The 21,936-nt window shown below is 41.2% G+C and overlaps 1 protein-coding gene across 1 annotated transcript; it reads left to right on the forward strand.

Annotated features, from left to right (window-relative positions):
* Window positions 1-7: 7 nt before the first annotated feature.
* Window positions 8-17,074, forward strand: LOC110501781 (sodium/hydrogen exchanger 10). The gene is made up of 20 exons (XM_036952930.1): window positions 8-119; window positions 232-403; window positions 528-609; window positions 1,509-1,690; window positions 1,882-2,022; window positions 2,478-2,575; window positions 8,874-8,993; window positions 9,118-9,313; window positions 9,438-9,632; window positions 10,300-10,449; window positions 10,670-10,721; window positions 12,459-12,607; window positions 12,757-12,882; window positions 12,999-13,097; window positions 14,748-14,900; window positions 15,339-15,476; window positions 15,755-15,943; window positions 16,182-16,311; window positions 16,556-16,596; window positions 16,875-17,074. Exons 1-20 carry the CDS (start codon window positions 106-108, stop codon window positions 16,932-16,934), a joined length of 2,487 nt encoding a protein of 828 aa, XP_036808825.1. The 5' UTR covers window positions 8-105; the 3' UTR covers window positions 16,935-17,074.
* Window positions 17,075-21,936: the final 4,862 nt, after the last annotated feature.

Raw genomic sequence — 21,936 nt, forward strand, 5'->3', positions numbered from 1 at the left:
TTGGCCAACACCTTAATTTTCTTCATTGTTGGTATTGTGGTAGCCAGAGCATTTCAACACGTGGGCGTCAACGATTTTTTCAACATTGTAGTGCTCTACTTTGCTATGTACATCATAAGGTAAAGAACATCACTGTTTTAATGAGTTTACATCAGGCATTTAACCAGTTTTTCTACCATGTGCTAATGTTATGTATCAGTTTGGTTTGGGACTCTTCTTTCTCTATTACAGACTTGTGACTGTTATTGCACTGTCACCCTTCCTGGTACGCACTGGCTATGGCTTCAGCTGGCGGTGGGCAGCAGTCTGTGTCTGGGGCGGGACCAAGGGGGCCTTTTGTCTAAGTCTTACACTCATGGCTTTTCAGTCAGACGATTTAGATGAAGAGCAAGTGAGAGAAAAGGTAGGGATTTTTTTGTATTTGCTACTTTCTACCCCTTTAGCAGGCTACCATGATGATAGCAGTGTCTTATGGTCCCGGTTAATGTAATTGCAATATTGACAGTTGAAAATCATCTCTGTTACAGATTTTGGTCCTGTCTTCTGGAATGGTGGTCCTAACACTTCTTATCAATGCATCATCGATGACTTGGTTCCTTAGACTATTAGGTGAGGTATACTGTGTCAAGTAGTTTCTCTTCCTTGTCAGCTTGTAGTCCTCTCAAATCTGGTTCGGCCAAAAAAAACATCCAAAAACACCATTCATTTTCCTCGTAGGCTTTGTCCAACGAACCATGTTTGCGAGGCCAACTAAACTGCACTTAGGAGCACCTAGGCAGCAAGAGGTTGTCTCTCTCTGACAATGCATCTTGTGTTCCCAGGCCTGTATGATGTGTCTGTGCCCAGGCCTATATAATGTCTCTTGTGTTCCCAGGCCTGTATTATGTGTCTGTGCCCAGGCCTATAAAATGTATCTTGTGTTCCCAGGCCTGTATGATGTGTCTGTGCCCAGGCCTATATAATGTATCTTGTGTTCCCAGGCCTGTATTATGTGTCTGTGCCCAGGCCTATATAATGTCTCTTGTTCCCAGGCCTGTATTATGTGTCTGTGCCCAGGCCTATATAATGTCTCTTGTGTTCCCAGGCCTGTATTATGTGTCTGTGCCCAGGCCTATAAAATGTATCTTGTGTTCCCAGGCCTGTATGATGTGTCTGTGCCCAGGCCTATATAATGTATCTTGTGTTCCCAGGCCTGTATTATGTGTCTGTGCCCAGGCCTATATAATGTATCTTGTGTTCCCAGGCCTGTATGATGTGTCTGTGCCCAGGCCTATATAATGTATCTTGTGTTCCCAGGCCTGTATGATGTGTCTGTGCCCAGGCCTATATAATGTATCTTGTGTTCCCAGGCCTGTATTATGTGTCTGTGCCCAGGCCTATATAATGTATATTGTGTTCCTAGGCCTGTATGATGTGTCTGTGCCCAGGCCTATAAAATGTATCTTGTGTTCCCAGGCCTGTATGACGTGTCTGTGCCCAGGCCTATATAATGTATCTTGTGTTCCCAGGCCTGTATGATGTGTCTGTGCCCAGGCGCATGGCCATGTATAGTGCGGTGCAGCGGGTGCGGGAGAGCTCGCAGAACACTTTCAGTTTGTTGAAGATTGACAGGTTTTTAGCAGATGCTAACTGGGAAATGGCAGAGCAGAGAGTCCTCATAGAGGACCCCTATAAAACACCCAATGAAAAGGTATTGTGTGTCTCTTTTTGTTTTCTTTGACACGAAGAAGTAACCGATTCGAAACAAGACGACATGCATATCATCTGTAGTCATTTGGCACTGTGTTACAGTGAAAACACCCAAATCAGTATATCTATATTTTACTCCTACTTTGACATATGAGTGAAAATATATGTATTTGCCTGTGCCCTTTCTTCCAGGTTAGCATTGAAGAGTTCTCTCCCACAGCCAGGATGACTAAGTGCCCAGACTGTGACAGGGACATTCCCTATGCACCATCACCACAGGAGCTGGAGGACATGATGGAGGAGGCTCGCATGCGCATCCTGAAGGCTCAGAAGGTATGGTTCACCCCACTGGATCCTACTGACCACAATGTTCATCATAGTCACCCTGACCTTGCGTACAGAGATGGGGCCTAATCGCTCGTTCAGCCTGTTCAATGTACAACACATGGAAGCAATGCTCACCTAAAAAGAGGATGCGGTCGAATGTTCTGTTCTTTTCAAATATGTAAAATCAATGTGTTCGATAGGATATTACGTTAGAAATTGTTTTTGTTTCTTTAATCACAGCCTGTACCCCTGCTTTTCCTCACTTAGTTGTAGCCTTGTTGATACACTTATACAATTTGGTTAGGATGATCCATAAGAATATAATTAACTTTTTAGCCCACAGGGAAGGAACTATTGACTTTGGTGAATGTAATGTGTTTAGCATGAAGTTGACCGATGAATCATTAAGAGTCCAGAATGAATGGTGCCTAAACTGGAAACTGATGTTGGTTTCCTACCAGACAAGCTACTGGAAGCAGTACAGCGCTGGAATGCTGAACCGAGAGGCAGCCAGGACCCTGATCAATACAGCTGAGAACATGACAGACCACAAGGGAAAGTAAGTGCTGCTCTCGTTGACCTCACTCAAAAAGATATAGGACCACTTGGTTCAGTCCGGGTCTATGTGTTTATGATGAGCATCTTCCATTGTTTTTATAGTCATTGTGTAAGTGTGTGGCACCCTTTGGAAAAGGGGGCACCACTTGGAAGACTCTAACCTCAGTAATTGCACCTTATTATGTACTTAGATTAAGCACCCCTTAAATATTTGACATCTCTCTGGGTTATGATTCTATTATTGTCCTAGAGGTTTATTGGCCTATGGCAATGTTATTACGTTACAGCCTTATTCTAAAGTGGATTAAATCCTTTTTCACACATCAATCTACACACAATACCCCATAATGACAAAGCCAAAACAGGTTTTTAGAATTAAAACATAAATAAATAAAAACGGCCACAATCTGTTCACATGAGATAAGCAGACCAAGTGGGATTTTTTTTTGTATGGAGGTCTATGAGAGAGTGTCAAATAACATGAGGCTTATTTGATCTAATTGAAGTTTCGTAATGTTTATGCTGTTACAAATAACGTACTGCTATAAGTGGATGCACGTGGTATTCACGCAACTTTGAGAAAAATGACTTAGTTGTTGTGCCTGTTGTTCACACGCGTATCTGCCTTTTAATTGGCTAGAATGGTCCCACCTGATCTCGCCTGCCTTCCATTTTTGAGGACATGCATTTGCATTGTTAGAGCTGGCTACTTTTCAAAGAAACTATTTTGTCAATATAATAGATCATCTTTGACTGCGATAAAGTTACCATTAAGATACATATTGGTAACATTAGTTTACTTAGCTAGCTAACTAAAGTTTCTTTGAAAAGTAGCCAGCTAGTTCACTAACTTAGTAATGTTAGTTACTTCCAAACTACTTTTTGATAAATTATCATATCTAAATGTGAATTGTTAGCTAACTAGACTAACGTTAGAAATTGCAAGTACAGATCACTATGGAGTCAGATGTTACGAGAATGTGTAATTTAGTTTATTAAACACCAAACTGTTTCGAGTGAGAATTAGGCAGGTCTGATGCTGAAAAACATAAATAATTTATTTCATTTGTAAAGCGATTTTCATTGTACAAGATTCTCAAAGTGCAGAAAATAAAAGTATTGACACTACCGGTCAAAACACCTACTCATTCAAGGGTTTTTTGTTATTTTTAGTATTTTCTACATTGTAGAATAATATTGAAGACATCAGAACTATGAAATAACACATATGGAATCATGTAGTAACCAAAAAATAGTTTTAAAAAAATACAAATAGATTTATATTAGAGATTCTTCAAATAGCCACCCTTTGTCTTGATGACAGCTTTGCACACTCTTGGCATTCTCTCAACCAGCTTCATCTGGAATGCTTTTCCAAATGTCTTGAAGGAGTTCCCACATATGCTGAGCACTTGTTGGCTGCTTTTCCTTCACTCTGCGGTCCGACCCATCCCAAACCATCTCAATTTGGTTGAGGTCGAGTATTTGATATTTGTGGAGGCCAGGTCTTCTGATGCAGCACTCCATCATTCTCCTTCTTGGTAAAATAGCCCTTACACAGCCTGGAGGTGTGTTGGGTCATTGTCCTGTTGAAAAACAAGTGATGCTCCCACTTAGCCCAAACCAGATGGGATGGCGTATCGCTGCAGAATGCTGTGGTAACCATGCTGGTTAAGTGTGCCTTGAATTCTAAATAAATCACAGACAGTGTCACCAGCAAAGCACCCCCACACCATAACACCTCCTCCTCCATGCTTTACGGTGGGAAAATACACATGTGGAGATCATCCATTCACCCACACAGCGTCTCACAAATTTCCAATGTCCATTGCTCGTGTTTCTTGGCCCAAGCAAGTCTCTTCTTCTTATTGGTGTCCTTTAGTAGTGGTTTCTTTGCAGAAAAAGGCCTGATTCGCGCAGTCTCCTCTGAACAGTTCATGTTGAGATGTGTCTGTTACTTGAACTCTGTGAAGCATTTATTTGGTCTACAATTTCTGAAGCTGGTAACTCTAAAGAACTTATCCTCAGCAGCAGCGGTAACTCTGGGTCATCCATTCCTGTGGCGGTCGTCATGAGAGCCAGTTTCATCATAGCGCTTGATGGTTTTTGCGACTGCACTTGACGAAACTTTAAAAGGTCTTGAAATGTTCCGCATTGACGGACCTTCATGTCTTAAAGTAATGATGGACTGTCATTTCTCTTTGCTTATTTGAGCTGTTCTTGCCATAATATGGACTTGGTCTTTTACCAAATAGGGCTATCTTCTGTATACCACCCCTACCTTGTCACAACACAACTGATTGGCTCAAACACATTAAGAGGTGATCCCTGCACAGGAACACCTCAGCGGAAATTTCAGAGCGCCACCTATAGTACTATAGTATAGTACTCGATAAATCTCAAACTTTCATTAAAACACACATGAAAGGTACTGAATTAAAGCTACACTCGTGAATCTAGCCACCAAGTCAGATTTGTAAAATGCTTTTCGGCGAAAGCATGAGAAGCTATTATCTGATAGCATGCACCCCCCCAAAATACCAGAACGTCACCTAAACAACAGATTTTGCGGTAGCCGGCGCTACACAAAACGCAGAAATAAAATATAAAACATTCATTACCTTTGACGAGCTTCTTTGTTGGCACTCCTATATGTCCCATAAACATCACAATTGGGTCTTTTTCCCGATTTAAATCCGTCATTGTATACCCAAAATGTCATTTGCTGAAGGCCAGTCATTTCCTGGAAAATGCCCCTTTACAAGACGCAACGTCACTTTTTAAAATTACAAAAGTTGCCTATAAACCTTTACAAATCACTTGAAACTACTTTTCTAAACCAACTTTAGGTATTAATAAACGTTAATAATCTATAAAATTGATCACGGGGCAATCTGTATTCGATAGCAGCAAGTCTGGAAATCAATGGCCATGTTTTCATTTTCACAACATCCTGTGGTGCGCCTCAAGTCAGGAAGGGCCTATTCGTGACGTAACCAAGGATAAATGAGGCAGAAATTGACAGCAATGGCGACATCGTGTGGAAGCTGTAGGCGTTTACAGGGGATTCGCATATATTTTGTCGCCTTAAACAATTCATTGAATGGCGGATTAATATTATTTTTGTGTTTTTGGTAAACAGTTTTACCAGGGATTTTTACTCCTAAACACGTTCTGTTATAGCCACAGACTCGATTTAACCCGTTTTAGAGACTTCAGAGTGTTTTCTATAAACACATACTTATCATATGCATATACTATATTCCTGGCATGAGTAGCAGGACTTTGAAATGTTGCGTGATTTTTAACAAAAAGCTGCGGAAAAAAAAAGAGGTTTTAAGGAAGGAAATTCCACAAATTAACTTTTAACAAGGCACACCTGTTAATTGAAATGCATTCCAGGTGACTACCTCATGAAGCTGGTTGAGAGAATGCCAAGAGTTTGCAAAGCTGTCAAGTGTGGCTACTTTGAAGAATCTCAAATATAAAATATATTTTGATTTGATTAACACTTTTTTGGTTACTACATGATTCCATATGTTATTTAAAAGGTTTGATGTCTTCACTATTATTCTACAATGTAGAAAATAGTAAAAAATAAAGAAAACCCTTGAATGAGTAAGTGTGTCAAACGTGTGTGTGTGTATATATATATATATATATATATATATATATATATATATATATATATATATATATATATTTAGTTATACAGAGCAAATATATTTAATCATTAATTTTAAGTATTCAGTGCATTCCGAAAGTATTCAGACACCTTGACTATTCACATTTTGTTACGTTACAGCCTTATTCTAAAATGTATTAAATTGTTGTTTTTTTCTCTCATCAAACTACATACAATACCCCATAATGACAAAGTAAAAACAGGTTTTTGAAATTGCTTCAAATTTATAAAAATGTAAAACCTTAAATATCACATTTCCCTAAACTTTCAGACCCTTTACTCAGTACTTTGTTGAAGCACCCTTGGCAGCGATTACAGCCTTGAGTCTTCTTGGGTATGATGCTACAAGCTTGGCACACCTGTTTTTGAGGAGTTTCTCCCATTCTTCTCTGCAGATCCTCTCAAGCTCTGTGAGGTTGGATGGGGAGCATCGCTGTACAGCTACTTTCAGGTCTCTCCAGAGATGTTCGATCGGGTTCAAGTCCGGGCTCTGGCTGGGCCACTCAAGGACATTTAGACTTGTCCCGAAGCCACTCCTGCGTTGTCTTGGCTGTGTGCTTAAGGTCGTTGTCCTGTTGGAAGATGAAGCTTCGCCCCAGTCTGAGGTCTTGTTGCGCTCTGGAGCAGGTTTTCATCAAGGATCTCTCTGTACTTTGCTCTGTTCATCAGGGATGCAAACTAGTCACCTTTCGTCGAAATTCGCTGTTTTGAATCCAAAATAGGTGACCTACGTGAATCGTGTAGATTCGATGAGAAAAGTTTGAGGGGGGGGTCACTTGGAGCACTACTGGCTGTAAACAAACGAGTGATGCGCGTTTGGAGCAATACTGGCTGTATCCAAGGCTCAGCCAATCGTTCACATAACAACAGAATGCTGCACGCGACTGAAGAGAGAAAAGACAACCAGTTTGCTAGTTACAGAATCAGCGCTCGCTCTGGAAAGACAGCAGTAGGGTGCAAAGGCAGTTTGCCAGTTACAGCAGTGCGTCCTTGAACGATAACGAAGAGGTAGGTGAGACGCCTGACCACTGAGACGGGGGTGAGAAGGTGATGAAGTGTACTTCATGAGCTGTAACCGAAAAACAACTGGCATTTGGAAAGTTTGAGGTGAAGGAGAAAGTGTGGTGGAACAAGTATTGTTAGCATTGAACTCATGTTTTCCCGCTACAGTATGTGGTTAATTTTTTAGAGTGAGAGAATTACATAAAAAAGAGGCGTTGCTTGTTGGAGGAGCCGACCCTTTCAAAAAAATGTTTAGCCTAAAATGACATACCCAAATCTAACTGCCTGTAGCTCAGGAGCTGAAGCAAGGATATGCATATTCTTGATACCATTTGAAAGGAAACACATTTTGAAGTTTGTGGAAATGTGAAATTAATGTAGGAGAATATAACACATTAGATCTGGTAAAAGATAATACAAAGAAAAAATGTGTTTTTTTTTGCCATCTTTGAAATGCAAGAGAACAGCCATAATGTCTTATTCTAGCCCAGGCACAATTTAGATTTTGGCCACTAGATGGCAGCAGTGTATGTGCAACGTTTTAGACTGATCCAATGAACCATTGCATATCTGTTCAAAATGTTGTATCAAGACTGCCCAAATGTGCCTAATTGGTTTATTAGTTGTGCACTCTCCTCAACCAATAGCATGATATTCTTTCACTGTAATAGCTACTGTAAATTGGACAGTGCAGTTAGATTAACAAGAATGTAAGCTTTCTGCCCATTTCAGATATGTCTATGTCCTGGGATTTTTTATTTTTTTTTGTTACTTACAACCTCAGGCTAATGTGATTAGCATATGCTAGCTCAACCGTCCCGCAGGGGGGGACTCCAATCCCATAGAGGTTAAACAAGTGGATTCAGGTATCAAGTGGAGCTGGGCCTGGCTTATGCTGGATGCCAATACAGGTGCCAATACAGGTGAAAGAAATGCCACACACTTTCCCTCTTTCAATACAGTGGATAAAAGGGGTATGCCGGGTGTACTCTCTGCCTGAAAGAGATCAATTATGCCAACAAAGGATATCATGCTCTGCTGGAACATTGTAGAACAGATGTCCACAGGCAGAAAGTGTACAATGTAATAATGTGCAGTGTAGCCCAAAGATATTGCTTTTATTGTGTGGAACTTGACAGTAACACTTGTGTGAGTGAGGGTGGATTATTACATTTTTTACTCAGTGAACGTTATTTTTGTAGCCTTACAAAGTGGCCACTATGATAGAGCAAAAATAGAATGCCTGTTTGTTTCATTCTATTTCTATTTTTATTTTTTTTCCCCAAGTGCAATATTTAGATGTGTGTGTGTGTGTGTGGTCACAAGCATTCTATAATAAAGGCTGTCATGGCTAACTGCAATATTAGTGTATTGTTTTTTTCTCAAGACTTGAGTGTCACTTAAGAATGAGGCTGTAACGTAACAAAATATGGAAAACTTCAAGGGGTCTGAATACTTTCCGAATGCACTGTAGCTATGATGTGTGGTTTATTTTTAGAAAGTGGAAATATTAGTTCAGGTATATGATATACATTGAGGACTGTTTAAGTATAGGAGAAGATATGTTTGCAAAAATTGGGAGAGCAATGCATACGTTTCTGTCTTTGTTTAGGTTCATGAGTGTTCAGGATGTCAAGAAATACTGGGAGCTGAAAGGGTTTTTTGTGTCTCTTCGGAGGAGTCTAGAGGACTGGCTGTACAATGTCAAGCTTGATAAACTTAAACCATCAAGGTAAGAAAGCACAGCTGAGATTTACTGTAAATTAATTTAGACCACCAGGTTACTCAGTGAAATAATGGTGTTGTATAACTGCTCTAATGACACATAATGTACGCAACGATATGTTGTATTTCAGGAATGCGATGCTCAAGCGGTGCTACCAGGTTGTCTTCAGCCTCCCCTTTGAGTATTTCATCTACGCATTGATTGTCCTCAACATCTTCCCCATCATCCTGGAGTTCATCCCAGCGATCAGTGACAAACATAACCTAGAACTCAGTATTATCAACTACATTTTCTTCAGCGGCTATCTTGTGGAGGCTATACTGAAGGTAGGACATAGGCCTAAACTAAAATACATGTCAACTAAAAATCATCTAATACACAATACCCTCACATAATGTCAAACATTTGGGTTTTAAGACCCTCTGTGACACATTTCCTCTTGTTCTACAGGCTTTGGCCATGAGGAAGGCCTATATCTTCAATCACTGGAACCAGTTTGACCTCTTCATTATCGTCTTGGCTTGTGTTGACATATTCCTGGACCATTATTTAGAAACCACAGCATATGTTGTCAATATTCACATGATAAAAATTGTGAAGGTGTCTAAAATGATCCGCCTTACCAGGGCACTTCGTTTGGTGAAGGTATGCTATGTTTTGATGGGACCATAAAATCTATGATCAGTGATATACACTGAGTGTACATTTTCTTTTTACATTAGTAACACCTTCCTAATATTAAGTTGCACCCCCATTTGCCCTAAGAACAGCCTCAATTTGTCAGGGCAAAGAATTCCACAGGGATGCTGGCCCATGTTGACTCCAATGGTTCCCACAGTTGTGTCAAGTTGGCTGGATGTCCTTTGGGTGGTGGACCATTATTGATACACACAGTAAAGTGTTGAGCGTGAAACCTAGCAGCGTTGCAGTTCTTGACACAAACCAGTGCACCTGGCACCTACTACCATACCCCGTTCAAAGGCACTTAAATATTGTCTTGACCATTCACCCTCTGAATGGCACACATACACAATCCATGCCTCAATTGTCTCAATGCTTAAAAATCCTACTTTAATCTGTCTCCTCCCCTTCATCGACACTGATTGAAGTGGACATCAATAAGGGATCATAGCTTCCACCTGGTTTCACCTGGCCAGTTTATGTCATGGAAAGAGCAGGTGTTCCTAATATTTTGTACACTCAGTGTAGATTTGACATAGCTTTACAGCACATTTTTCTAAGGTTATCTATCCAGTTACATTTAGCAAGGCTGTGAATCATAATAATCTATTGTTGAATGTATATGTTTCAGATCATCATTCCCAAGCTCATAGAAATCATAAACCGGCAGATCCATAAGCAGCTCAGCTTTGGGTATGACATCGGGAAAGGCTATGTCATCGGAGAGGAGCACATAAGCAAGATCATTGACCATATCTCTGATGACAAAAGCATATCTAAGGTGTTTTTAAATGACATTTACAATACAGTATACAGCAACAGATGTTGATCTTTTCACAACAGGATATCATTTTTAGTTCTCTCATAGTAAAGAAATCTTAGGTACTTACCTTTTTTTTTGTGCTTTTGCAACACAGAGATGTATCTAGCCAAATAATAATTACTCCATAGCCCTATAATGTGTTGGGATCATGTACATCACACCACATCTTGTGTTGCAGAAATTGAAAATAATACTGGAGAGAAACTGCCAGCAGGCTGTCAGGGAGATTGGTAAGAGAGTAGGGGAGACAGACAAGCAATGTTACTGCATGTACACTGTCTGTATCTTCAGTATATCAGTCATGCTGAATAAAGGCCATCACTTTAACCAGGGTCACTGTGAGATCACAAATATAGTATACTTAGTTGGCTTTAACTCACCTACATCTTTCACAGCAGCAATCCTTCAGTCCTATTTACATGTCAAGTATCCTACATTAAACCTCCCCTAAATTGATATAGATGAAAAAATTAACCAACGAGGGGCTGGCTAACCGTTCTATCGAAAATAATGAACAACGTGTAAAGTGTGTTCCGCTATACACTAGCAGAGTGGAACTGACGTGCATTATTATCCAGAGAACGCATAGAGCCCCCAGTTTATTATCCCTTTTATACCATGGCTAGAATTTAACACTTGTGCCGATAAAATGTGTTCAACATCCACGAGTAGCTAGCAAGTTTACTAGATACCTACAGTAGTTGCCGTGGTAACCAAACAGACCTGCTAGTTTAGCTAACCATCAGTCCTAGCTTGCCATTATTAAAATCTAATTCAACAATGCCGATAATGTTTTCAATTTGACTTTTGTTTTCAAAAGCAGCTCAAACATAGAACATGTAAGAATAAATTATAGCCATTGAATTCTACAGTACATTATAGGCAAATAATGCACGCTCTACAATGCCCATCAAGCCAATTAGGAAACAAGTATTCATCAATGCCATGCCGATTTCTTTTTCGAACTATTGCAAAGGCGAAAGTCTACAAAACTTAGTCCACTCTGTTCATAACAGATTCTAGTTTTGGGAACAGAAAACTATTGAGATCAAATGTTTCATCGATGAGAAAATGTGCAGAATGTCAGCCAAAATCCATCTCGTTCCATCTTCTCATACCCGTGGTATACGTCTGATATACTACGGCTGTCAGCCAATCAGCATTCAGATCTCGAACTACCCAGTTTAGAATGTGTGATATTCTAATTGTGTACCTTGGTTAATGGAGGAAAATGCACTGCTAGCCAATCATGCTTTAAAGACGTACAATCATTTTAACTTACGTATAGTTGAAGCTGTTCTGGTCATGCTTGTAGTGATTCTACGTACCTAAGTTCTGACCAAACTTACTTGAGAGGGAGAAAAAGGGAGCAGGCTGGGGGATCAAGTCTGTGTACTTTTAGAGCAACTATCTTTTTAGATACAACCATCAAAGGAAATGGGACACATCAGGAAATACTAATGATTGGGCCCCTGGTATCGGGAAGCTAGCAGGGCTTCGGAGAAAAGGTATGGGATGTAACTACCAGTCCATTGTACCCCATCAAAGACAGAAACAGGACATAGGTGACTCCTCAAAGTAGGGGACCTAAATGTGTTCTGGGAGAACACAAGGGCTCAGTAGGATACTGGTAATAATACCTCATGGAGCCATTTTCTCAGATTCCCAGCATGCTCTCCTGCTGGACGAGATTGATGCTTCTTTCTGAAAACTATATAACACCTTTCATTAGCATTTAGAAAGAGCAGATCTGTGGTGACCTTAGGGAGTCTTCACAGACGCAAAGCAGGATTACACACTACAAGTATATGTAAAACAGCTTGATTTTCTATTTGTGAAATATAATTATGTAGCCCTCAGTGCATCTCAGGTTCTTTTTGTTATTTGATGGCAAGCTTACGCACAGTGTGCTAAGTTCACAACTGACAGGAGTGTGACTGAGGACACCGTGTGGGATCTTTTCTCAGGCTTGCTGCAGAGAGACCATCCTGAGATTGCCATCTCGGTGAAGACCAGACAGGCCATACGAGCCGTGCTGAACAGTGAGAGAGACGCCATCCATACACTCGTGTCCGGGGGGCTCTTAGATGACATAGAAGCATCAAAGCTGGAGAAGGTGCTTTCAGTTTGTTCCTCCTGCCATTTACAATGCTTCCAATGAATTTCCTCAAATATATACATATATTGTTACCTCTGACTATACAGAGAGTTAGGTTTATTATTGACAAATTAAATGAATGAATGTTACATTTTCCCCTTTGGCAGATGATTGAAATAAAAATGAAGAAATTGATCAAATTTCCACCAACAATCCCAGCAGCAACAGCAGAGGAGCTTCTGCAGAATTTGCCTTGGCTGAACAAAGACAGCACCCAGATTCAGTTCATCAAGGTAGAGCACACATCTCCCAGACCCTTGCCTTAGAATGACAATCGGTTTTATTTTCTGTATTATACCAATGTTTCTTTCATGCCATTTTTTTCCTTCTATTTATCGTGTTATTTCAGACAGTGGCCAAGCTTCTTTTCTTTGACTTTGGAGACACCATCATACAAGAAAATGATGACCCTCAAGGAATACACTTGATTGTCTCTGGCCTGGTTAAGGTATGTACTGATACGCACAAATAGTAAAAGGGATAACATACTACTGAGCTGAAGTTGTGTTAATCAGGGGTTACTGTTCTGAAAATGCATTCTCGTTTTTGTATCGAGCGGTTTTCATTTGCAATATGATCAGACACAAAAACCACAAACTTGAAACATCACTGCTAGATGTAATAGTTGGGAATGAATGTCTTTGGCATGACACATTATTTTCAGAGCCAACAAAATAATGACTGGCTGATATTCATCTGCCTACTACTCACCAGTAGTTTCTTTCCCAGTCTTCACCACAAACGAATTACCTCACTCCGTCACATTGTAGCTCTGTAGAACCCAACATCAAGTATACAGTCAATGCTATTAATATTTGGAAATTACACTTAATCACTTGTCATTTTGGTCACCTTAAAATGGAACACAATGTAAGCTATTTCAACACATTACAGTGTGACAGTGCAATTATGGGTCATTTTGAAAGGCAGGGGATAATTGCGCTCTCTTTGTACAGGCACCTTTACTTACCTTGTGATCTTACGCCGTTGTTCAAAATCAGCTCATTTTCTATACCAATTCTTGGTTCTTTGCCTCTGAATACAAAACTGGACTTTTTTTTTTAAAAGTCATTGTCCCATTCATGTTGTTAATGCAGTATAAGTCATTGGTTTCAGGACCTGATATTAAACAATATTCAGAAACATTGATTAACACGTTTCCTACATTTTCTTTATATCGAATTTCTCATTCGGTAGATACAGTAAGCCAAAGTACCTTCAGGGACACTTTGTTTGTTGAAGCTTTATTAAGGATAGTAGAAAACAAACTAGAAAGGGAAGTCTCAAATAGAAATATTGAGTGCAACAACAATCTCTAAGTAGTAGAAGGAGGGCTGTATTGTACAGTATTTTATTCCAAATTATTTTTGTAATTAGCAAGGTCGTAAAATGTTAAAAGCACAAACATCCCTTTGTTACTTAGGGCTCTATTCAGTCTATAACACTGAAGCTCGACAGATTCCACGATAGAATTTCCGATTGAAACGACATATGCAGCGGTTACCGTGAATGCAGTCTCCACTAAGCGGGAACATTGCCTTTTACATTTCAATCACGCTGTAAAGCTGAACTTCCGCAATTACTGTATTAAGAAATTGTCTTTTGCTACATTTTTTTTGATTGTTTGATCTCCTCATCCTAGAATGGTTTGAACTTACCAACGTCACAGGTCATTTTCACATTGTCTGAAGACGGAGTGTGTAATAAGCTCTATGACTCTGTGAGTCATGGAGCAGCACGATGGGCAGAAAAGCAAATGCTTTGTTACGTATGAGGTAGACCAGCTGTCACACTTACAAACTGCAGTATCCTCTTCTCAGAGCTCCCATCCTTATTCCCCGGGTCACATTGATGACGCTGGTTGATGCATCTTCTTCAAGAGGTGTAATTTCCGGTTGTTGAAATGGAAGCTGTACCTTGAAATGATCTCTTATGTTGATGCTATTTGTATTATTTATGAGGTAATTTAAATCAAATGCTGGTCTTATAGCATAAGCTCCCCTAATCATCAAACAAGCACAAAATCACCTGATTGACGCTCTGTGGTCATAACCTTATGCTGTATGGATGTGAATCTCTGAACCGTACTGTATCGCAGATGACTGGAGGAAGCCCAAACCTTGGAGGCAAGAGGCCCAAGGAGAAGACCAGGCTGACAGACTACAGGAGCTGCGGGGCCATCATGGGAGAACTCAACTGTCTCACCCAGCAGTCTATGGAGATGACGGTCACCTGTGAGACAGCCACTCAGGTCTCTCTACAGTTCATTTACTAAACTTTGTTCGCATGAAATGGCCTACGAATGTCAGTGAAGACAAGTGTTTGAGAACCTTATTCAGTCTCAAAGGTCAGATCAGTACAAATGTAAAGGAGAATAATAGTATGGACAAAGTGGGCAATATTATCAAGGCTCTTTCCAGAATGGCCCTGTATCTGATGCAGTTTTTTTGGAGAAAGCCCAAGTAACTGAATATCCACTCCTCTGTCTGATAATAGCTATGTCAGACAAGGGTGTGATCTTTCACGACATAGATAATTGTGTGCAAAAACGTCACTGTGAGGTTGATAAACCAGCCATAAGGCAGGCCCCTTCTCCAACTGTTCCACGTAACCATGGAGACAATTGTTATCTGCCATTTTTTCCCCTGTCTATATTTTTCCTGATTGTTTGTCCATGGTTTCTCCCCAGACCTGCTTCATTGCTATTGAATCCCTGTTTGAGGCGTTTGATGTTTTCCCCGAGTTCCCGTCTCTGGAGTATATGATCTGGCGCTCCCTGGCCGTGAAAATCAGCACCAGCACCTTCATGGAGCACATTATCTATCAGGTACTACCAACTTAGCGCTCTATGGTGCAATATGTAGTAAAGATCCAAACTGCTTACGCCCAGGTTTCATTGAAATAAATGGGAGTCTCACACTCTGCAAGTTACACATCCACTGTAGCATTCCTATAAAGTTAAACAACAAAGAAAATGGCCCGTAAATCGCAGCACAGATTGAGAGCGTGAGTTGCGTTACTTAGCATTCTGTATAACCAGCGGACAACAGACAGTATTGTTAGACAGTTCCAAAATCATTTGAACAAAATCCTTTTCCCTCACAGGGCTGGAGTTACCACAGGATTTGTTCTCATCTGGCCCGGGCCTATCTGGTAGACGTGGAGGTGAACAGGAAGTTTGACGTGTACGACGGCACCATGGAGGACGTGGTGGTGATCTATGGGAGTTGTGATGACCTCGCGTCCCAGTGCTCCTACAACGCCCCAGCTCTCATCAGCAGGACTACTCACCAGGTTACTATACAACTCAGATGTCACCTTCTCATACTGTGGCTACACTAGTCAACTTGACATTCACTGACTAGGAAATAGTGCCACCTGCTGGAGACATTATCAGTGCAACAAGTGTCATGTTAAAAATGGCCGACATCCTCAGATAAGTTGCGCTATTGTATGTCTTTCTATTGTTTTTACCTCTTCATTCAGATGCAGAAAGTGTTAACTTATTTTGTTTTAACTCAACTCGGTATAGGTACTGGGCACAGCAAACACCACCAAACTGTTGATCGTGCCAAGTGAGCATTCTGAAATGAAGCAGACCGTCTCAGAGCTTCCAAGACAGGACAGTGTTCCCTGTCTGAGACATGCAGCTCATAGGAGAGGTAAATGAGGGGTCAGCCTCAGGGTGATTACGTGGGGTGTCCCTGCTCTCTTTTGAACCTAGAATGATGTACGTCTTTGTAAGATGGACAGAATGCTGAACTAACATTATGACCAAGCCCTTCAGTAGTATTATTTCAAATGGGCTTTAGATAATTGATATTTTAAGTACAATGACCAACGTCGCTGCCTTTACAAGTATTGCAAGTGAATTGACATCGGACTCTCCTCTTTCTCTCCCGGCAGCATCTAGAGATGATCGATCAGGGCTGCTGAGAACAGTAAGTGTAAGTTAATATAATGAACTGTATCTTATTTATTTATTTTACTAGGCAAGTCAGTTAAAAACAAATTCTTATTTTCAATGACGGCCTAGGAACAGTGGGTTAACTGCCTGTTCAGGGGCAGAACGACCTTGTCAGCTCAGGGATTTGAACTTGCAACCTTCCGGTTACTAGTCCAACACTCTAACCACTAGGCTACCCTGCCGCCCCCTATCATGTTTAACACATTAATGAAGTGAAATAGTGGCCCCAGAGAGGAACATCCGTCTTTCTTTGTGAAGGTGACGTCTAAGGAGGGTTCTCCAAAGAGAAGTTGTTCATCACTTGACAAGGCCACGTGATGATAGGGTATGACTGTGCAACTGCTGGCCATACAGGCCCAGACACAACCTGCCAGGCAACCTGAATCTGTAAAACTTATATAAGCAAAATATTTGTTTTCAAATGTATCATACTGATTTAATATTAAACATATTTATTTCATATAGCGTTTGTGTGTTACTGTTTTAAGCTTAAACCTACTTGTCATCCAAGCTGTTCAAGGCTCAACTATTGTGCAGTGGCTATACTAACTGCCGTTTGACTAATCCAAAATCTACTCTGGGAAAATAACACTGTACTAGCAAAGCACATGAGCATTTGAACACCTAGATTAATTGAACAGAAAAGGCCCCCAGGTTTGTTTGAATTGAATCCCTAAAGACCGTTGTCAAACTCTTGAATCAATGTCATGTTAGGAGTAATTATTTTGAGATTAATACAATACGTGAAATCTAATATCTGAGAAAATAGGGTAGAATAGTGCTTATATAAACAGTTTATCCCCTTTCCATTGCTGGCACAGATACCATCTACACTACATGACCAAAAGTATGTGGACACCTACTCGTCAAACATCTCATTCCAAATTCATGGTCATTAATAGGGAGTTGGCCCCCCCTTTGCAGCTATAACAGCCACTCTTCTGGGAAGGCTTTCCACTAGATGTTGGAACATTGCTGCGGGGACTTGCCATGAGAGCATTAGTGAGGTCGTGCACTGATGTTGGGCAATTAGGCTTGGCTCGCAGTTGGCGTTCCAATTCTTCCCAAAGGTGTTCAATGGGGTTGAGGTTAGGGCTCTGTGCAGTCCAGTCAAGTTCTTCTATGACAATCTCGACAAAACATTTCTGTCTGGACCTCGCTTTGTGCACTGGGGCATTTTTTTATGCTGAAACAGGAAAGGGACTTCCCCAAGCTGTTGCCACGAAGATAGAAGCAATCGTCTAGAATGTCATCCATTGTATGCTGTAGCATTAAGATTTCCCTTCACTGGAAACTAAGGGGCCTAGCCTGAACCATGAAAAACAGCCCCAGACCATTATTCCTCCTCCACCCAACTTTACAGTCGGCAGGCACTATGCATTCGGGCAGGTAAGTGTTCTCCTGGAATCCACCAAACCCAGATTCGTCTGTCGAACTGCCAGATGGTAAAGCGTGATTCATCACTCCAAGGAATGCGTTTCCACTGCTCCAGAGTCCAATGGCGGGGAGCTTTACACCACTCCAGCCAACCCTTGGTATTTCGTATCTTAGGCTTGTGTGCAGCTGCTTGCCTGTGGAAACCCATTTAATGAAGCTCCAAACGAACAGTTATTGTGCTGATGTTGCTTCTAGAGGCAGCATGAACTCAGTAGTGAGTGTTGCAATTGAGGACAGATGATTTCTGTGCTTCAGCACTCAGCGGTCCTGTTCTATGAGCTTGTGTGGCCAACCACTTCATGAGTGAGACGTTTTCGCCCCTAGACATTTCCACTTCACATTAACAGCACTTACAGTTGACTGGGGCAGCTCTAGCAGGGTAGAAATTCGACGAACTGACTTGTTGGGAAGGTGACATCCTATGACGGTGCCACGTTGAAAGTCACTGAGCTCTTCAGTAAGGCCATTCTACTGCCAATGTTTGTGTATGGAGATTACATGGCTGTGTCCATTTTATACAACTGTCAGCCTCAGGTATGGCTGAAATAGCCAAATCCACTAATTTGAAGGGTTGTCCACGTGTGTGTGTGTGTATATATATATATATACATACACACAGTACCAGTCAATTTTGGACACACCTACTTATTACAGGGTTTTTCTTTAGTTTTACTATATTGTAGAATAATAGTGAAGACGATCAATATTATGAAATAACACATGGAATCATGTAGTAACTAAAATTGTTAAACAAATTAAAATAAATGTTATTTGAGATTCTTCAAAGTAGCCACCCTTTGCCTTGATGACAGCTTTGCACTCTTGGCATTCTCTAAACCAGCTTCATGAGGAAGTCACATGGAATGCATTTCAATTAACAGGTGTGCATTGTTAAAAGTTAATTTCCTTAATACATTTGAGACAATCAGTTGTGTTGTGACAAGGTAGGGGTGGTATACAGAAGATAGTCCTATTTGGTAAAATACCCATATTATGGCAAGAACAGCTCAAAAAAGCAAAGAGAAATGACAGTCAGTCCATCATTAAGGCAATAATGAACATTTCAAGAACTTTGAATGTTTCTTCAAGTGGTCGTAAAAACCATCAAACGCTATGATGAAATTGGCTCTCATGAGGACTGCCACAGGAAAGGAAGACCCAAAGTTACCTCTGCTGCAGAGGATACATTCATTAGAGTTACCAGCCTCAGAAATTGCAGCCCAAATAAATGCTTCACGGAGTTCAAGAAAGAGACGCATGTCAACATCAACTGTTCAGAGGAGACTGCGTGAATATGGCCTTCATGTTAGAATTGTTGCAAGAAACCACTATTAAAGGACACCAATACGAAGAAGAGACTTGCTTGGGCCAAGAAACACGAGCAATTGACATCAGACCGGTGGAAGTCCTTTGGTCTGATGAGTCAAAATTTGAGATTTTTGGTTACAACCGCCGTGTCTTTGTGAGACGCAGAGTAGGTGAACGGGTGATCTCTGCATGTGTGGTTCCCACCGTGAAGCATGGAGGAGGTGGTGTGATGGTGACAACGTCTGTGATTTATTTAGAATTCAAGGCACACTTAACCAGCATGGCTACTACAGCATTCTGCAGCGATACACAATCCCAGCTGGTTTGCGCTTAGTGGGACTATCATTTGATTTTCAACAGGACAATGACCCAACACACCCCCATGTTGTGAAAGGGCAATTTGACCAAGGAGCGTGATGGAGGGCTGCATCAGATGACCTGGCCTCCACAATCACCCGACCTCAACCCAATTGAGATGGTTTGGCCCACAGAGTGAAGCTAAAGTAGCCAACATGTGCTCAGCATATGTGGGAACTCCTTCAAGACTGTTGGAAAAGTATTCCAGGTGAAGTTGGTTGAGAGAATGCCAAGTGTGCAACAGGTGTCAACTTTGAAGAATTAAAAATACATTTTGATTTGTTTAACACTGACACAATACCTCATGACAAAGCGAAAACTTATTTTTCAAAATATTTGCAAATATAAAACTGAAATACCTTATTTATATATTCAGACCCTTTGCTATGAGACTCGAAATTGAGCACATATGCATCCTATTTCCATCGATGATCCTTGTGATGTTTCTACAACTTGGCAACTTCACCTGTGGTAAATTCAATTGATTGAATATGATTTGGAAAGGCACACACACTTGTATATAGAAGGTCCCATAGTTGACAGTGCATGTCAGAACAAAAGCCATGAGGTCGAAGGAATTGTCTGTAGAGCTCCGATACAAGATTGTGTCGAGGCACAGAGCAGGATAAGGGTGCCAAAAAATGTTTGCAGCATTGAAGGTCCCCAAGAACACAGTGGCCTCCATCATTCTTAAATGGAAGAAGTTTGGAACCACCAAGACTCTTCCTAGAGCTGGCCGCCCAGCCAAACTGAGTAATTGGGGGAGAAGGGCCTTGGTCAGGGAGGTGACCAAGAACCAGATGGTCACTCTGACAGAGCTCTGGAGTTCCTCTGTGGAGATGGGAGGACCTTCTAGAAGAACAACCATCTCTGCAGCACCACCAATCAGGTCCTTATGGTAGAGTAGTCAAACGGAAGCCACTCCTCAGTAAAAGGCACATGACAGCCTGCTTGGAATTTGCCAAAAGGCACCTAAAGACTCTCAGACCATGAGAAAACAAGATTATCTGGTCTGGTGAAACCAAGATTGAACAATTTGGCCTGAATGCCAAGCGTCATGTCTGAAGGAAACCTGGCACCATCCCTGCGGTGACGCATGGTGGTGGTAGCATCATGCTGTGGGGATGTTTTTCTGTTCAATTGTTGTGAAGGCTTCAGGGCGCCCAAGAAAGTACAGCAAACGCCAGGACCGTCTCCTAAATTTGATTCAGCTGCAGGATCAGGGCACCACCAGTACAGAGCTTGCTCAGGAATGGCAGCAGGCAGGTGAGTGGATCTGCATGCACAGTGAGGCCAAGACTTTTGGAGGATGTCCTGGTGTCAAGAAGGGCAGCAAAGAAGCCACTTCTCTCCAGGAGAAACATCAGGGACAGCCTGATATTCTGCAAAAGGTACAGGGATCGGACTGCCGAGGACTGGGGTAAAGTAATTTTCTCTGATGAATCCCCTTTCCGATTGTTTGGGGTATCCGGAAAAAAGCTTGTCTGGAGAAGGTGAGCTCTACCATCAGTCCTGTGTCATGCCAACAGTAAAGCATCCTGAGACCATTCATGTGTGGGGTTGCTTCTCAGCCAAGGGAGTGGGCTCACTCACAATTTTGCCTAAGAACACAGCCATGAGTAAAGAATGGTACCAACACATCTTCCAAGAGCAGCTTCTCCCAACCATCCAGGAACAGTTTGGTGACGAACAATGCCTTTTCCAGCATGATGAAGCACCTTGCCATAAGGCAAAAGTGATAACTAAGTGGCTCGGGGAACAGAACATTGATATTTTGGGTCCATGGCCAGGAAACTCCCCAGACCTTTATCCCATTGAGAACTTGTGGTCAATCCTCAAGAGGCGGTGGACAAACAAAAACACACAAACTCCAAGCATTGATAATGCAAGAATGGGCTGCCATCAGTCAGGATGTGGCCCAGAAGTTAATTGACAGCATGCCAGGGCAGATTGCAGAGGTCTTGAAAAAGAAGGGACAACACTGCAAATATTGACTCTTTGCATCAACTTCATGTACTTGTCAATAAAAGCCTTTGACACTTATGAAATGCTTGAAATTATACTTCAGTATTCCATAGTAACATCTGACAAAAAATATCTAAAGACATTGAAGCAGCAAACTTTGTGAAAATTAATATTTGTGTCATTCAAAACTTGGCCACAACTGTACAGAGAGATCCTTGATGAAAACCTGCTCCAAAGCACTCAGGAACTTAGA

Source organism: Oncorhynchus mykiss, chromosome 2 (assembly GCF_013265735.2).
Source record: "Oncorhynchus mykiss isolate Arlee chromosome 2, USDA_OmykA_1.1, whole genome shotgun sequence".
Classification (NCBI taxonomy): Eukaryota; Metazoa; Chordata; class Actinopteri; order Salmoniformes; family Salmonidae; genus Oncorhynchus; species Oncorhynchus mykiss.